Source organism: Penicillium hispanicum (assembly GCF_028827665.1).
Source record: "Penicillium hispanicum strain IBT 35686 chromosome Unknown utg000008l_segment0_segment0, whole genome shotgun sequence".
NCBI classification, from domain to species: domain Eukaryota; kingdom Fungi; phylum Ascomycota; class Eurotiomycetes; order Eurotiales; family Aspergillaceae; genus Penicillium; species Penicillium hispanicum.
This window is the reverse complement of record NW_026623200.1, coordinates 990977-1008944: the sequence shown is the minus strand read 5'-3', so window position 1 is coordinate 1008944 and position 17968 is coordinate 990977. Positions and strand designations below refer to the sequence as shown.

Sequence of the window (17968 nt, the reverse complement as noted above, 5' to 3'; positions counted from 1 at the left end):
TACTATAACTACGACCCGTAGCATTCAACTGGAGTCCGACGGACGTTACAAGGCTAGAGATCCTTGGTTTACGCCAGATGACGAGTAATGAGCATGTAATCTACACTGTAGCGAAAAAAAGGAAAAGCCAGGATTTAGCGAGCTAGAAAAGTTGTATTATATGAGAGCGGAGGATGGCGAACTCGCCGCCGTGTCATGTCCCGCATTCGTCACTATCTCGTCTACATCATGGGCAGGGGGGGGGGGGGGAGCGCAGACATTCCGTAACAGGAATTGATATATCACAGAACAGAAGGAGATCGCAAATCGGCAAGGCAAATTAAACGCAGAAGAGGGTAACAGGAGCCGAAAAGGATAGAAAGGAAAAAAAGCAGATACAGCACAAAAGCCTCAGATACAGGGCAGGCATGTTGAACGTCATTTTGCAGTGTTTATTTCTTGCCGTAGGCCTTGTCAATATCGGCCTGGTATTTGCTGGTGATTTTCTTGCGCTGCAGCTTCTGCGCGGCCGTCATGTAGCCCTGGGAGTGGTTGTCAGTATGGAATTGGATGATTGCAAAGAGACATTCACAAACTTACGTTCTGGGGGGTCCACTCCTCGTCAGAAAGTACAACACCATTGATGATCTCGATGCCCTTCAGACCGCCGGCACGACCGGAGCTCTGCAGTTGCTGCAGAACGAGGCGCTTGAGCTTCTCGTTGTGCACCAGTGTCTCGACCGTGTCACCTTCAATACCGTTATCGCTGGCAATCTTCTTCAGTGCCGCCTCGATGGGCACAATGATTGCAACAGGCTTGTCCTGGTCCTCGGCCGCGTAGACGCAAATGTTGCCAACCACAGGGCACGAGCGATAGACAGACTCCAGTTTCTCCAGGGCAATGTACTCGCCATTCAGAGTCTTGACCAGGTTCTTCTTGCGGTCAATGATTTTAAGGTGGCCGTGCGAGTCGAACTCGCCAATGTCTCCAGTCTGGAACCAACCATCCTCAGTCAGAGAGCTCTTGGTTTCCTCCTCGTTGTCGAAATATCCTGCGGTCACACTGCCTCCACGGATCAAGATCTCACCCTGCGGAGGGGTGTTCTTGGCCAGATAACCGGCATCGGGGAAGTCGACGAGCTTGATCTCCACCGAGGCGGGTATCTCGCCCAAGGCATCGGGGTTCCATGCCAGAGGGTCGTTGAGGGCACCCATGGCAGAGGTCTCGGTGAGACCGTAGCCACTGATCATGGGGGCAATGGCCATCGACAGGAACTTTTGAGTGTCCTTGGAGACAGGACCACCTCCGTTCATCATGATACGAAGGCGGCCACCAGTAGCCTCCTTGAGCTTCTTGAAGACAACGGTATCAAGGATGGAGGCACCGAAGTTGGCACCGGGGATGCCGTTGTTCAGCAGGAAGTTCTTGGCGGCTAGGGCGCCCCAGAACATCCCCTTAATCAGAGCGCTGTTCTTGTTGAGGTTGTTCATCACCCCCTTCTTCACCGACTCCCAGACAGCCGGCACACCGACCAGAATGGTCGGCTGGAACTCGCGAATGTCACCCTTGCAGTTGCGCATTGAGACATCAGACAGAGTACGCGGGTTGCCGTATCCCATGGTACCACCCCAGAACAAGCACAGATTCTCGAACATGAATTCTAGAATGTGAGCTTGCGGCAGATACGTGAGCAGCGAATCCTTCGGTCCGACATAGGGGCCCACGATCTCGTTAACACCGGCCGTTGCGGCAATCACGTTGGCGTGGGTGAGAGAAACACCCTTTGGCGGGCCGGTCGAGCCCGAGGTGTACATGATACAGCACAGGTCTTCGGGTTTGGGAGGGACGGGCTCCACCATGTTCTGCTCGCCGGACTTGCGCAGCTCCTCGATGCTGAGCACCGTGATGTGGCTAAAGTCATTCTTCAGTCTGTCCAGGTCCTCCTGTTTCACCTCGGTGTCGGTGTTGTAGATGATGCGCTTGATCGACGGGACGTCCTTTAGGACATTGGCCAGCGACTTGATCAGGCTGGGGTCGAGGAAGATGACCTCGCTCCCGGTCTGGGCCAGAGAGTGTTTGAGGCCCTCCTCACCCAGGGTATCGTAGGCCGTGACAATGGTAATGGATTGAGAGGCCGCGCCGTGTGACATGGCCAGCCAGTGTGCACTTGATAGGAAAATACGGGTCAGCTCGTTCCGCTCTGTTCGACCTGAACGCCTATCCATCCTTGCTCACCTCGTCGCACCGTAGAGATGAATTCGGCTGTCCTTCTTCAGTCCTAGCTTGCACAGACCACTGCCAAGCTGGAGACAGAGCTGCTCATACTCGAGGAAGGTTTTGTAGGTGTAACCGCTCAGCTCAAAGTAGGTCCACTGCTTGTCGACCTCCTTTTCGACGCCATCGATGACTTTCTTGACCTTCTTGTTCTCGACGTGCGTCTTGACCAACCGACGGGAGCCGACGGCCTTGGAGTTGCCGAACAGGCGTGCCGAACGGCGGAAGTTGTCGTAGGTGGTCGCAACATCCTCGGACGGGCGCAGGATGAGTCCGTTCTTCGCGTTCGGGTGTCGGCGAGGAATGGTCTCGCCGGAGACGGGTTCGTAGCCGGGCGCCTCGACGGTGAAAGGGCCCTTCTTGACCATGCGCGGCTGGATGTAGAGATCGCGCTTCGACATCTTGGCTGTAGCTCCCCCGTGAGAGAGATGGGAATGGGGTTAGAGGAGGCGACCGGTGGTGGGAACACAGAGACTGAGCCGGTGGAAAACTTCTGCGTCCGGCAGTGACGTTAGTGGATTCTGGGGGGGAACGATGCGCGAAGCTCCGACGGACCTTGCGGACCCCGACTTACCCGGTGACCAGCCAGTCGGAATTGCGAGCAGAGCTCAAGAAAGGGGAGAGGGAAGGAGGAGAAGGTTGAAAAGCACAAAGTATGCCGGGAGGGGAGGAGAGTGAGCTTTGGAGATAGAGAGGTAGCGAGAGAGAGAGGGAGAGAGAGAGCAGGAGCTGCGGGACTCCGTTGGCGATGTGGCTGGGGGTTTCCCCGATGACGCACTTCTGCACTTTACTTGGGGGAGGCGTGAAGCCGGATGTACAGATTACTATGGGTCTCTGGAGTTGCAAGACTAGTTAAATCCTTTTGCAATTCAGATACGAGTCAAGACGAGGGCTCGTTTTCCGGCGAAACACACTCTCTATTCTGCAGCGCATGGATGTTTACCCGCGGCCGATCATCTTCCGTTTTGTTCTGTTGGGAGCCCCAACAGCGTGTGAGAAGATAGTATACGACGAGTCAGTACTACCCGTGCATCCAAATTTTTAAAGAAAATCCTGACTTTTCAGGATGCCCTAGGAATATATGAAATTTGCATAGCCAAAGCATACAGAAATCGATTATAATGAAGCTATACCTCCTGTGTAATACGCTCTAGATCGTGTACCTACATATAGTCTTACATGATATTCTACCCGGTTTCAATCAGGTCCAATTCTAGCCTAAGTTATAATAGGTTTAGTGGTATATACAGTACTATGCGCTAAGCTCACTAAAATAGCCCCTTTAGAAATTTCGTTGCAGGGGTAGTACGTCCGGTCGATGGAGGACGGCGTTGATGGATTCGAGACTTGCGAATCACTCGATTGCTGCCCTCGCGGTCCCGTGATCGCTTGTAGAACGCGAAGAATCCAGATGCAAATGCAAGTGCCCAATGTCCCGTGCAGCAATGACGCCTCGACCTCGACTCACGGAGCTGCTCGCCCTCGGTGAAGAAGTTACGGATGCCGAAGAGGGTAAGTCCCCAAGCTTCTGCGCGATCTGATCCTCTGTCGCCTCTCACCACCCTCATCGGCTCGCAGAGGCATTCTTGCTGTTCAGCCAGCACATCCCCACCGATAACCTAGGCTTCATCAATTCCCGTGCGGCCAGCCTCGAGCTGACGATCCGTGGCAAGGAATACACGATCCATCAATCCCCGACTCTGCTCTCCTCCTCACGAGCCGGAGGCACCACAGGCGCCGGTAGGTCCGCTCGTCCTCCCCCCCCCCCCCCACGATGCAAAGATCCAAGACCGATCTGCACTGAGGACCCCCATCGAACGCCCCCTGCACGGACGCTCCCCGCAATCCTGTCATCTTCCCCGAAGGGTCTGAGGGGAAACATGATGCCCTGCGGTTCGAGAACTAAGCCTCGGCTTCGGTCTGGACCTCTTTCACTTGACACCCGCCTGATCTGGTACCTTCACCAACCATGGGTTGCTCCCCTGCCCTGCTACACATGACATGCGCCCCCCCTCCCTTCACAATGATGGAACCACCGCCACTAACGCACGCGTCTTTCTCTTCTGCCCCCAACCAGTGCTATGGAAGATCACCCCACTGTTCGCGGAATGGATCGCGGCCCCATCCAACCCGCTCTGGACGCACGCACTGCTCTCCCCAGACTCCATCGTCGTCGAACTGGGGTGTGGCATCTCCGCGTTGGTCGCTCTGGCCCTGGCTACTTCCGTACAGCACTATCTTGCCACTGACCAGGAATACGTGCGCCGCTTGTTCCGGACGAACCTAGATGAAAATGCAGCCATCTCGTCCACACACAAAGTCCATAAAGCCAAGAGCGGTCGGTCAGCTTCCAAAAAGCAGCTCTCCTCTCCGCCAGCGGTATCCAGGACCACCAATGTCACCTTTACCACGTTGGACTGGGAGCTTGATCAGCCGGAATTGCTGAAAGGCTGTATTAATGCTGACGGTAGTGGCCGAATTGGCCATGCCCGCCATCGGAGAGATAGCCTGCAGGATCAGGACGATGACGAAGATCGAGGCTTCGATCTTCTACTTTCCTGCGACTGCATCTATAACGAGGCGCTCGTCGCGCCGTTCGTGCGCACTTGCGCCGAGATCTGTCGCCTGCGTCCGGCCTATGAGCCCACGCAGGAGAGAGCGTCACAGCCCCATCTACAGCCGACGGTCTGTATTGTTGCGCAGCAGCAGCGCGCACCAGAGGTGTTTGAAACTTGGCTGCGGGAGACGTTGCGTGAATTCCGCGTTTGGAGGCTGAATGATGAGGTGCTGGGTGAAGGATTGAAGAATGGATCGGGGTATCTTGTTCATTTGCTTTTGGCGAGGGAGAAGAATTGAGGGTGTTCGGATTTTTGATCATCATCAGGGGTCAGAAACACTTGAATCACAAGGTTGTTTATAGAGAATCGCTTAGATATCCATTCAATAGAGAAAGCCAGTGGTTTCAAATTTACGAAACTGACTCGTCGGGTCTATTGGCAGTATCATGCATCCTATGAAACCACTAGCAGGGGTCTAGGTGACGAGATGTGCCTCGACCCAGAAACCTCGTTTATCATTAACAAATAGGCTCGATATGCAGTTATGGACATTGGGGTCCGCAAATCTAACATCGGGTGCGGATGAAACAGCGCAGCGTTGAGGCAGTGTCAAACGACACATCCGGCAATCAACGCAAGAAGAGGATAGCAGTAAAGCCAGGGTATTGAGAGAGAAAGGAAAAGCCAAAAGTAAAGGAATGATGAAGTTGAGGGTAGATGCAACGGGGTTTCATATATCAGACGGGGTCCACAGCCACAGATCATGGTAAGAGACGAAGAATAGTCAACTGGACTGAGCTAGATTTGGGCCCACGGTGGTATGGACACACTGATGGCCAGGAATATGAATATATGAATTGACCTTTTACTCGGTCGCAGAGCCCTTTGGCTCCGTATTCTCTTTTTCCGCGACCGGGGGCGTGTACTCGTATTTCCGCTTGGCGGGCACCGACTGTTCGATGAGGATGGGCGTCGGTCCTTGGGGAGCGGATTCAGAGGGAGGAATAGAAGCCAGTGCTTCCCTGGGCTCGGTCTCGGGAGTACGATCGATGATAGATGAAATGGACTGTTTGATGGCAGGTTTGGGAGGTAGAGAGGTATCGCTGGGTGCAGGCGTTTGCTCTGGTTCTGGGAGTGAGCGCTCGATCGCCTCGGCTTTAACTGGGTACGACTCTTCCCGCAGCTCTTCGCCCTCGTCGCCTTCGGACTCGACGTCACCTTCCTCGGGCTCGCCGTCATGGTCCACGCGTGCATGGCCTAGGGGACTCTCTGTTGAGGCACGGTGGGCATTTGGTACCGGCGGGAGCGGCGCGTTGGGGTCGTAGACGATGCCGCAAATCTCCAGCGCGCGCGACTGGCTGCCCAATGTGCGGTCCTTGTGCTTTTTGGTCAGGTGGCACATGAAGCCGTGCAGGGTGACAAAGTCTGATTTGCCACAGCCTTGAATCGGGCAGGTCAGGTAGACCAAGCTGCCATCCGATGGCCGCTTCCAGAGCGCGCGGCCGGACGGATCGTAGGCTGCTGGGCGGCCGTGGCGCTCTCCCCACGCCTCGACGTTCTTGATAGTGTACTTTTGCTTGCGTCGAATAGATCCTGCGCCGTTGGGATCATGAGGAACAATCGGGTGCTGAGATGGGGGAGGAGGATGCGGATGGTGGGGTGGATGATGAGCCGGATGATGCATATGGACTGGCGGGGCCATAGGAGGCGGCGGTTGTCCCTGCGAAACTGGAGGAAGAGGGACCTGACGAGGCTCGGGTGGGCTTTGCTGCTTGAAGAAAGCAAGCGTTGTGGCCGCACTCGTCTCTGAGAGGCGACGCGGTGGTGTCGGCCGCAACGGCGGCGAGTCCGAGGGTGCATGAGGCCCGAGGCCCATGGACTCTCTCTTCAATCTTTTGCGGTGTCTTCGGAGTTCCTGGGAGGGATATTAGTATGGAGGGCATGGGACGCAGGGTAGCGCAACGCGCGTGATACAAGCAAGTCCAAGACCACGTACTTCTTCCTCGAGCTCGGCATTCTCGGTCATTCGACGGAACTCTTCATCTTCGCGCTTGCGCACAGCCAGAAGGTGAGTGCGGGCAGCCGATCGATTCATTTCCTCGTGTTCCAACTGCCGCAGGCGAGCTTCGATCTGCTCCAGGGTCGATGGATTAGGTGCCGGTACCGGCGGCGGACCCTGGTGAGGATCGTGCAACGGCGGCGGCGGCGGCGCAAAGTGACGGAAATGATGGTTTTGCACCAGCTGATCTGGGGGAGGCATTGGCGGATGAGAAGGTGTGGGATTCATGGCGATGGGATGGTAGCGGGGAAGCCCGCTGAGATGGCCGGTATTCCCATTCATTCCACTGTCGGGGACAGGATGAGCCACCGGCGGTGCGGCGGTCATCGCGATGGGAAGCGTGTGGCTTTGGCGATCCCCAGGCGATGGTTGTGGTGTGCGGTGATGTTGTGGATTTCCTGCTTTCGACTAGAGCTGGGGGGAATAGGACAGAAAGGCCAACGAACAATCAGCAGGAAAGAGAAGAGTAAAAACGCCGACAAGAACTGGAGCGGGTGTGGGCAATGCAAGAATCGAAAGGAAAAAGATCCATTCCCGATCTATGGGACGACGGTTAGGAAAGGATTGACAGACGTCCCCATAAAAGCCAACCATTATAATAATAGCAAAACAAAATAAGAAATGACAATGTCCGCTAGCGCGACCCTTGGGCTGCACCCCCGTTATCTTGAAATTTCCCGCCGGTAACGGCCCAGTAAGGGGATCGGCCATCAGGGGGGGGGGGGGGGGGGAACTGTATGGATACCCTAGACGACCCTACTGTGCTCCGGCGCTCCTAGGTACAGTAGCGTACCGATGGGTTCTCGGACTATCGTCCAGTCTCAGCGCATCGCGATCTTCATCCGATCACTCCAGCATGGAATTGGCCCAGCTGTGACGACCGAGCGTATCATCATACTTTCTGCCCCCTTAGTGTGTTTAACATCAAAACCAAGTTTCGGAGAGGATGCGGTCAGAGGCGGCGTCCATGGATTGGCTCGGCGCTAGTAGCTCGATGTAATCAAATCACAACAATCACAATGCCTCATTTCCTGGAGATTGGAGATTGGCCTCGAGAGAGTTTCTCCCTAGTCTCCTATTTTCCCCTGGTCGGTACGAATCACGGCGAACCGAGATCACAAAACAGCAAGCAGCCGAGCAATGCCAACAAGAAAAAAAAAAGAATAAAATGATGACATATAATCATCACTAGTTAACTAACTAGGAAATCAGGGAAGTCAGTTGACCGCGAATTAATAATACCCACTATACCCACCGTAGAGAGTGGTCTGTATACTACTAAACAAGACCTCAGCATGATTCGTCTGCCGGGATTTGGAACAGGGTGACGAGTCTTAAACCAAGTCCAGGTCTGGCTTATCGGCCGACTTAATCCCGAATCATAGCATTCCCATGTGTCTTTGATGCCAGTGAAAATTGATCGATGTGATGGGCGACTCCAGTAGTATGACTTGATTATGATTGCTACTGACTAGGGACTAAATTACTTCTTGGTTACTCCTGGTTGTCATTATTACCGGATCCCGCCCGGAAGAGAGAGGAAAAAGGACCACAACAGGAGGTCGCGCACCCGATGTTGATCCATCACTTTGGTTTCCCCCTTTTCCCCCCTTAGTGCGTGTGCGCGCGAACTCCAGAGACCTAGCGAGTGGGGAGGGAGGGGAAATAGAGCAGGGCGAATCATTTTTCAGATTTGCAATGCCACGACAGCGCTTACTTGGAATTGCTCAGCCGCCAATGGCAGCGCGCAGATCTACCGTCGCTGCCAAGGCGCGTGCAGTCATGGCGGGCATTAGGTAACACAGGGGAAGAGGTCCCTGGATGTCGACGGTTCCATGGGTTGCATCGAAGCCGCTGGAAACAGGAGAAAAAAGCTAAGAAAAGAAAGAACTAAGAGAGTTGAACGCCATTCGATTGGCGTCACTCTCCTTCCCACAACCCACAAGAAGCTCCTTCCGTCGATTCCTTCCAGGTAGGATGAAATCACATCACAATGGCAGATGCATATGTATACACACAGGGCAGATATTACACGGTGATGTATAGGGTACAGTGGTACTACATTGCATCGCTCGTTTCCGGCTCGAAAGCGGAGTAGCTGGTACCTGGCTGGTTTTGCATGGATCTATCGATGTTGTTTGTTTCCTCTTTAGGTGGAGTGGGCCAGGGAGAGAATCCTAATAAATAGGGAAGTGGTAAAAGTACACATCAAATACGCCGGGCACTGGAAATATATATTCAAATCATTCCTTTGTGGCCGAATAGGCGATGCAGAGTAGAAATCCAGGCAAAGTTGGGAAATTAGGTTGACTCGATATGGACCGGCTGGGCGGCCCAGCTGGCCCAGCTAGGCAAGCCTGACCCCCTCAGCTATGGAGCCCGCAAACTCGGCGGAGGACTAGACTATAAGGAGCAATGGAGGAATTGCACTGATGATTTCTTATACTTGTAATTTGAGTTGTACGAACGCATTCCAGTCATTTGACTGCATCACCCCAGAAGAGAAAGCAGAGAACACACAAGATCATCGGCAGATGCCAGGGCTAAGATTATTTAGTGTGTGATAATAATAATTCCAGCAAAACAACGACCCCAAAAAAAAGAGTGGAACCGAGTAGCAGTGGAGACACGATGGGAAATAATATAATATACATACACGGCACTAGGGGCGCGCTAAGGCGGACGGTCTCACAAGAGTGAAAGTGACCAACGAATGATCGCAGGCTAAAGTGATGTGGGCGTTTGAAATTTTTCTAGCTCGGCCACCATTCGGATTGGTCTGGTCCCTCCAGAGATAGTGGGCATCCCTTGATTCTTTCATCAATCATAGTCAAGTCTAACTATAGTTAGTTACATCCATAGTAACATCGGTGTGTTCGGGAGAGGGGGGAGAACGAAAACATGATCCATCCACTGCGGTCGCGTGGGGTATAGCCCTCCCCGTCCAGGATCTCAAGCCTCGTAATTATTATTCACAAACATCGTCATTGCAAAAGACCCACTTTGAAGCCCAACTGGTGTGTGTACAACGATGATTTGCTCGTCCGGCGCGCCGCTGCAGGGAAGTCTGCACGATTGCTTCGCACTGTCACCGGCGGCTCGAGTCGAGATTGGTCTGTGAGCACGCATGAAGTGTACATACACTCGTGTCTAAACCCCCTGCACCGATTACTTCAGCGCTAGGAGGAAAGGAACCCGTCATCGTAGATGGTCATGAGAAATAGCAATGGCAATGGTCTAGATTCCCACGGGCGCATCGCGCGCGACAATCATCCTGGCGTATAGAAGCCTTGGCTAATGCCTATCTGAGCGTCAAATACAAATCAATACTATATCCGGGGCTGTATGTATGTATATAGATAGTTACAGCTATAGGCATTCTGGGTATCACGTATGTACATACACAGTAGCCCCTATCGCTCCGCGTCCCCCAGGTTGAACATGTTGGTCCGCCCGCAGCTGGGTTTCATGCAAGGAATCGAGGCTTTAGAGGCGATTGGTCCATCTCCAGTAGCTTGAACAGCGTTCACATTTACATTCTGTGTGTCCTCTACACTCAACCTAGTCCCGGCATCGCAGCCTCTCAAGAGACACCGAGTTGGAATGGGCTGTCTGGCTGGCTCCGGGCCACCCTCAGCCATAAATCCTGTGCGTCAGACGCGCCCGACCTATCGTTTGCGCTCGTTTCGAATATTAGCTTCGGCGGATAGAATGGGTACTTTTGACCATCATGCTCGCTCAAGAGCGGGGAGAGGGGGTGGCCGATGATAGCACTAGGAGAGGCTTGCAGGTTGCATTCCGGACGAGCAAAGTATACAGCCGCGGCTCAACCTCATTCGTCCGTTTCGGGGGCTTACAGGGACTTGGCGCAGGCCATCGTGGCGCGAAGACACCCAACAGGCAATCCCAATCGCCCATGCTCCACGGTGTGGGCAGGTTACGCAAAAACGGCCCTACAGCTGAGATCGAAGGAGAGCAGCGAGAGATTATGAGAAAAAGCGAGCGGAGAATGGTCCGATTTCTATTGTCACATGCACCAGATAAAGCCTGCATCCTTTTTGGTGGCCCTCCTTACCGTAATGTCATTAGATACAATGGTAGACAATCCCGGCATACTCTCTGCCTCATCACCGAATCGCAGAGGTATAAGGGCAAAAGAAGAAGAGAGAAAGAGGTAGATCATACAAGTTGGCAATCAAAACACCGATACACCAGAACAGAAAAGGGGGATAAAGGGCATTGGAAGTATGTATACAGTTGAGATGCGAGAAAGGAGATGCGAGCCAAAAATCAGGGTGTCTCTAACACACAAGGGAAATGAGGAAAAAAAAGGGGGGGGGGGAATACAAAGGCAGTCAAAGGAGCCGAAGGGGGAGCGTACAAGCCGGAACTGCAAATTTACTGCTTGTTCTCGCCCTGCTCACCACCCTGCTGCTGCTGCTGCTCGTTCTGAGCCTTGTGCATCTTGTCGAACAGAGACAGGGAAGCAGTCTGGAGCTCGTCGGTCTTCTCCTTGAGCTCCTCAGCGGTAGCGGTGCCCTCGCCAGACTGGTTCTTGACAACGAACTCACGGAGGGTGGCAATCTTCTCACGGATAGTGTCAGCCTCAGCCTTGTCAAGGCGGTCCTCGAAGTCCTTAAGGGCCTTCTCAGTGTCATTTAGAACACTGTCGGCACGATTGGCGGCCTCAATGGCAGACTTGCGCTCCTTGTCCTGCTCGCCGTACTTCTCGGCATCCTCAACCATGGACTGGATCTCAGAATCAGAGAGACCGGAGCCAGAAGCGATGGTGATGGACTGGTCCTTGTTGGTCGACTTGTCCTTGGCATGGACGTGGACAATGGAGTCAGCGTCGATGTCGAAGGTGACCTCAATCTGGGGAACACCGCGGTGGGCAGGAGGAATGCCGACAAGCTGGAAGTTACCCAGCAGCTTGTTGTCCTTCACAAGCTCACGCTCACCCTGGAACACCTTGATCTCCACAGCGGTCTGCATGTCGGCAGCGGTAGAGAAGGTCTGGGACTTCTTAGTAGGGATGGTGGTGTTGCGGTTGATCAGACGGGTGAAGACACCACCCAGGGTCTCGATACCAAGAGAGAGGGGAGTGACATCGAGCAAGAGAACATCGGTAACTTCACCAGCCAGGACGGCACCCTGGACGGCAGCACCGATGGCAACAGCCTCGTCGGGGTTGACGGACTTGGCGGGGTCACGGCCGAACATAGACTTGACGGATTCGGTGACCTTGGGCATACGGGTCATGCCACCAACCAGAATGATGTCCTGGATCTCGCTGGACTGGAGGTTGGCATCCTTCAGAGCCTTGCGGACTGGCTCGACGGTGCGGGAGATCAAGGGATCAACCAGAGATTCAAGCTGAGCACGGGTCATCTTCTGGTTGATGTGGACGGCTCCCTTAGGCCCGGCGCTAATGAAGGGCAGAGAGATCTCAGTCTGAAGAGAGGAGGACAGCTCGATCTTGGCCTTCTCGGCAGCCTCACGAATACGCTGGATGGCCATGCGGTCGTTGGAGAGGTCGATACCAGAGTCCTTCTTGAACTGCTCGACGATGTGGCGGACCAGATAGATATCGAAGTCCTCACCACCCAGGTGGGTGTCACCGTTGGTGGACTTCACCTCGAACACACCCTTCTGGATTTCCAGAACGGAGATATCAAAGGTACCACCACCCAGATCGTAGACAGCAACCACGCGGTCAGCCTCCTTCTCAAGACCGTAGGCAAGGGCGGCCGCGGTGGGCTCGTTGACGACACGGAGGACGTTGAGACCGGCAATCTGACCGGCATCCTTGGTAGCCTGACGCTGAGAGTCGTTGAAGTAGGCGGGCACAGTGACAACGGCGTTCTTAACGGGCTTGCTGAGGTAGGCCTCGGCAGTCTCCTTCATCTTATTCAGGACGAAACCACCGATCTGCGAGGGAGAATACTTCTGACCACGAGCCTCAACCCAGGCATCACCGTTGGTGTGCTGAACGATCTTGTAGGGGACCTCATTAAGGTCACGCTGAACCTCGACATCGGTGAATTTGCGGCCAATAAGACGCTTGGTAGCGAAAAGGGTGTTCTCAGGGTTCACGACGGCCTGGCGCTTGGCGGCAATACCGACTAACCGCTCACCATCCTCCGCAAAACCGACAACTGAGGGGGTAGTACGGGCACCTATCAAGAAACTGGGTTAGTAACGAAATTTTGCAACTAAGCGATGGACAGAAGCTCGCTGGGTCTGATTTCTGAAGGTTTGGCCACGCTGGCCTCGATGGAAAAATTTTTCACCTACCCTCAGAGTTCTCAATAATTCTGGGGCTCTTGCCCTCCATGACGGCAACGGCCGAGTTAGTGGTACCTATGGTTCGATGGATTAGAATTCAGTTGCTGGGAGATAATAGCTCGCGGATAGCTTGACTTACCCAGATCGATACCAATGACCTGACCCTTCACCTTCTCCTCGCCACCCTCTGTAGAGTTCCATCGGCGGAAAGCAGCACCGGGGACTCTGGCGGCAGGAGCGCGGGTGAAAACAGCGCGGGGGAGCTGATGCGATAAAGTCAGTGATTCTATTTGCGACACGCGTGACAGGAAGTTTTCTCGTTTCCTCTGGGGAAGCACTTACCGCGCGAGAAATGCGAGAAGACAGCGACAGCATTGTGAAGGATATTAAGTAATAAATGAAAACAGAAAAGGAGCACTCTCACGAATCAATCGTAGAGCGATGGGGAGGGAAGAAAGGGGGAGAGGGAGGATGAAGGAAAAGAGAAGGAGAAGGGAAGAGAGAAGGGTAGAAATTGCACGGAGAGCTTCGGCCCGTCGTCGAACTGGATAGAATCACGCGACGGGCCAATCCGGGAGCCGCAATACTCACCGCCCGGAACGGGCGTAGGAAGTACAATGGGCGTAGGGAAGGGATGGACACATCGAATGGAGAATTCTAACACGAATGATTTTCACAGGCCGTGGCGTGGAAGTTCACTTTGTCAGCCTGCTTTCTGTTCTTTTATTTTGTCTACTGCAGTAATCCACCCATGATTTCGGAGCATCAGTTGTGCACTCGTGGTCCTTTGCCCAGCAATAGCCTCGGTCAATCGGCAAGCCTTCCGGAGTTGATGAGTTATGGCGTCTGTGACCAGCCTTTGTGGGAATGGAGATAGCTAGTCTGCCTCCAGTTCCCATCGTGTTTCTATTGGCCTTGGACGTCTGGGGAGTCCAGCGCTGTGTTGTGTGACTCTTGACAACCCATCGATTGGGGAAAGGGCAGCCTCGGTCGGCTTCTGGTCCGCAACTGCAGCACTGAAGAGCTTCCTGACAAGTGTAGCTACAACACTTGGAGGCTTGGAAAAGATGAAGCACTGGACCCCAGAGATCTGAGAACAATGACGACACTCATAGACCTTTGGCCTGGGTGATCTTGCCTTTGCGTTTCACCAGTACCCTCTTGCCTCCAGGGCGGACCTTTTTCAATACCGACAATCAGCCATGTTGAACGCTTGTTCTCGGTTGCTTTCTACAGCGGATGGATGTCCGAAAGCACGTTGAGAGACGATCTCAAGCGCAATTGTGCTTGTGGCGTCCTGGACCGCATGCGTGACATGGCTGGTTCCCCGGCTTCTATGTACAGAGGTCCACGGGTAGCTCCAGCAGAGTCTTACGTCATCCGGTTGAAAGCGCTCATGCGACTTCGACCAGCGCATTCGGTCCCTCCCTCCAGCTTGCTAAACCAGGCGTGGCTTCATGTCCCCCGTCCTATCTCCCCCTCTGTCTTTAGCGCTTGGACAATAATGTCGCCGCGGGCTTAGTTGCTCACCATGACCTCGGATTCGATCTTGTAAGTCGCTTGGGGGGATTCCCCACCCTATCACCCATATCGCCTGGCATGGTGCCTCATACATCGAATCCTAGACATCGCCCGACCGAGTCCCTCATTCTCCCAAACAAACGACGCTTCATCCCGTTGAAGATCCCGAACTTGTCAGTATCGCTCCCCTTAGCCCCGACGATGTACTCGTGCTGACCAAGGTGGATCCATAGCCATCCCCAACTCCGGCACTACATCAGCACCGCCGATCCTGATCGCATCTATGTCGTTGTGGACCGCGTCATTTACGCGATTCATGTCTCTGCGCAACGGCGGGAGAGCATAGCGGTCATCCCCTTTGAGCCGCGGTGCTTGGCCGCAGGCCATGGGTGGATCGCCGTCGGTGGGCCGGATAACGGTGAATGCGCTTATATCAGGATCGATGGCCGAGGTCTCCAGGTCCATAGCGACATATTCTCGCGTCCACAGTCCGATGTGGACAGTGCGCTCCCGCTTGACCTCGAGCCCCCGTCAAGGTTGTCGTCGCCAGGAGCGTCAAGCGGCGCTACCTCGGCACGCCGTTCGCCACGGCGAGGGACGTTGCCGGAACTCTCCCTTCACAGGTTTGGGGGCAGTATTGTGAACTCAGTGACGATCCACCGCTTTCCAGGTAACCACGTTGGTGTCTCTGATGAAGATGTCTTGATTCTCAGGTAAATCAGCTAGCGCCAACCGAGATCTGCTCACGTCATTGATTCCAAAATCATAGTAACAACGATCGAACCGTGACCATTTATTCTCTGACCCGGGCAAAAGTCTTGAAAATCCTCCACCATGCGACATGTATGAATTATGCGACCATCTCCCCCGATCGAACGCTCCTGGCTGCAGTAGGTGATGAGAACCGTGCGTATTTCTACGAGATTTCCCGCGATTGGGAGGCATTGGTGACAATCGAATCTGGTGAAAGACTCGCAGGATGGAATTGGGAGCTGGTCCGATGCGTCGAGATGGACATTGGGCAGCGGCTGGATGATGCGTGCTGTTTTACCATTGCCTTCTCCCCTTCCAGTCTCCTGTGTGCCATTGGATCTCAGTCTGGCATAATCACGGTTTTGGATGTTGACCTGATTCACCGGGCACCTGAGGATATGAAAGATGAATCTTTCGTGGTATGCCAGTTCCCATCTTCACGACCATGTGCGGAAGGTGGAGCTGTGCGTTGCATGACCTTCTCGCCTGGCCCGTGGGATCTTTTGGTATGGCTCGAGGGCCATGGTCGAGCGGGAGTTGCAGATGTTCGCCAAGCATTCACACGAAGACAAACTGTGCACCTAGACTTGGACGATCCACTGCTGCATGAGGTCCATGTTGAACCTGTTTCAGAAGAAGCAGAGGGGGCACGTGTGGATGACGATGACGAACTGGACATTGCGCCACGGGTGAGACTCAGTGGTTTTGGTGGCCTTACGAACGAGGGGGGTGGAGAAGACCACGGACGCTCCTCGCTGCGTGAGAATTTGATTCAAGATCTCTCAGAAAGAGAGAGGTTGATCATGGAATTTCTGAATACCGCTCGATGGCCTTCAAGATTAGAAGAGGGACATACCGAACGTCCAGAACGGTCTGCCAGAGAAACTCTACATCCTCATCCTGCGTCCCGCACGAGATATCATGGTTCCACCGATGGGACCACTCAAAATTCCCGTCCTACTTCACCTCCACATCTATATGACTCCTCTGATATCGCACGCGATAGTCGCTCGGGGCGTATGGGCGCTCCTGAGCGCTCATATCACGCAAGGCGCCAAAGCTCAGTGGTGCTATCTCAAGGAAGGCGATCTTCCGAAGTAGAAGTTTCTAACATTGATCATCAGCCTACCATCGCTCCCGGTTGGACAACGTCACCTTCTGAGATCCAATCAACCGGATCGGACATTGCCTCACGAGGTGCTGATCCAGATCTTGTGAGTCATGAAAATGGTATGGAGCCGCGGCCACCAGAGGCCATCGGACCCTCTCCCCCTGCGCTTGAGCTTGGTGTGTCTCCAGAGTCATTATCCCGACTGCGATCTCAGCGTTCGAACTCGACTCCTCGGCGATCTGAGCGACCACCGACTGCTGCTGAAAGGAGATACGACACGTCTCGCCTCTCCACCTATGAGATTCGAGCCAACCTTGCGGCTGAGCGTCTACGACGCCAGCGCCAAATTCCTGAGGTACACAATCGCTCCCTCGACCGGGAACAACGGCATCGCCAACAGCTTCTTGGTTTCGAGCAGGCCCATTCACCGAGGTGGATCAGAAATATCATCAATGAGCTTCCTGACCGAAGCTTGGTACATGGATCTGGTGCGGAAGAGCCAGACGCCTCTGCCGGTCTTGGCTGGGGCGCCGATGGGCGAACATTGTAAGGCTCAACCCTTTTATGAGAACTTTCAGCCTTGGACTAATGCCTTTTAGATACATTGCAACTTTGGAAGGAATCTTCGAGTTTCAGCTCAACGTTCACGACCGAAAAACTTTTCCTGTGTTTTCTTACCGGTGAAGGAGCGATTTTACTCTCGCTCACGTTCGGTAGCTGGGCATGCACTGGAAAATCCGAAGGAATTGTTTATCTGCTAAAGCCACAAAAGAACCATTCGATTCCATATTTCCGTTGGCTCTCGATGACTGGTGCTGCTGCAGTCTCTTGTATTTTCTCGGCGTTTTGTCTCTCGATTGCATTCTGGGGGTGTTCGGAGTGTATGGATCAGCCGCCTTGTCCCATATTTGCTGCACATTTTCGTCTTGAATGGCTGATTCCCGTACAAAAGTTCAGCTACGTATGATCCTTCTTCATAAAATATATATGAAAATCCAGTCTTAGAGCCAGTTGAACTACTTAATCACGGGAGAAAAACTTACGCGCAGGATGAAAAGCAGCGGACTCCTCCAAGAAACGGAAAGTTGACTGTGAGCTCACTGCAGAGCCCTAATTACCATCGCTTGGCGCATGTCCCTTCTTCGCCTTCTTGGCCCTTCTTCCATGTACAAAATTTGGCAAAATTCTTCGTGTTCTCGTCTATTCGCCATCCAAGATCGTCTACTCCCCCAATCGTTGGATCATCGAGACCTCATGCAACCATCGGTTTGCATTCAGAGATTTCCTCTTTCCGACACAGTCTAGAAGCTTCTCCATCAGTATGGCAGCCAGCTCCTGCCAGTATTCCGTATTCTAGGTGATCTCTCACCTTGTCTTCTCGGTTTCATGCTTCCAAGGTTGGGTTTCATATGCATTAGGTTATC

The 17968-nt window shown here is 53.6% G+C and overlaps 5 protein-coding genes across 5 annotated transcripts; 2 read left to right on the top strand and 3 right to left on the bottom strand.

The window, feature by feature from the left end:
• Nucleotides 1-431: 431 nt before the first annotated feature.
• On the bottom strand, nt 432-2655 carry faa4 (long-chain fatty acid-CoA ligase FAA1; the record flags this gene model as incomplete). Its single annotated transcript, XM_056948382.1, has 3 exons — nt 432-521; nt 580-2146; nt 2216-2655. 3 exons carry the CDS (start codon nt 2653-2655, stop codon nt 432-434), a joined length of 2097 nt encoding a protein of 698 aa, XP_056795607.1.
• A 1029-nt stretch (nt 2656-3684) lies between these two features.
• On the top strand, nt 3685-5110 carry N7459_009213 (S-adenosylmethionine-dependent methyltransferase; the record flags this gene model as incomplete). The annotated part of the gene is made up of 3 exons (XM_056948381.1): nt 3685-3766; nt 3833-3994; nt 4332-5110. The coding sequence occupies 3 exons, from the start codon at nt 3685-3687 to the stop codon at nt 5108-5110; spliced, it is 1023 nt and encodes a 340-aa protein (XP_056795606.1).
• Nucleotides 5111-5677: 567 nt separating this feature from the next.
• N7459_009212 (uncharacterized protein) lies at nt 5678-7198 on the bottom strand (the record flags this gene model as incomplete). The annotated part of the gene is made up of 2 exons (XM_056948380.1): nt 5678-6727; nt 6809-7198. The coding sequence occupies 2 exons, from the start codon at nt 7196-7198 to the stop codon at nt 5678-5680; spliced, it is 1440 nt and encodes a 479-aa protein (XP_056795605.1).
• A 4071-nt stretch (nt 7199-11269) lies between these two features.
• N7459_009211 (Hsp70 family protein) lies at nt 11270-13534 on the bottom strand (the record flags this gene model as incomplete). The annotated part of the gene is made up of 4 exons (XM_056948379.1): nt 11270-13050; nt 13169-13234; nt 13299-13422; nt 13502-13534. 4 exons carry the CDS (start codon nt 13532-13534, stop codon nt 11270-11272), a joined length of 2004 nt encoding a protein of 667 aa, XP_056795604.1.
• Nucleotides 13535-14758: 1224 nt separating this feature from the next.
• Nucleotides 14759-17228, top strand: N7459_009210 (uncharacterized protein; the record flags this gene model as incomplete). Its single annotated transcript, XM_056948378.1, has 4 exons — nt 14759-14853; nt 14914-15393; nt 15450-17090; nt 17144-17228. The coding sequence occupies 4 exons, from the start codon at nt 14759-14761 to the stop codon at nt 17226-17228; spliced, it is 2301 nt and encodes a 766-aa protein (XP_056795603.1).
• Between the last annotated feature and the right edge of the window lie 740 nt (nt 17229-17968).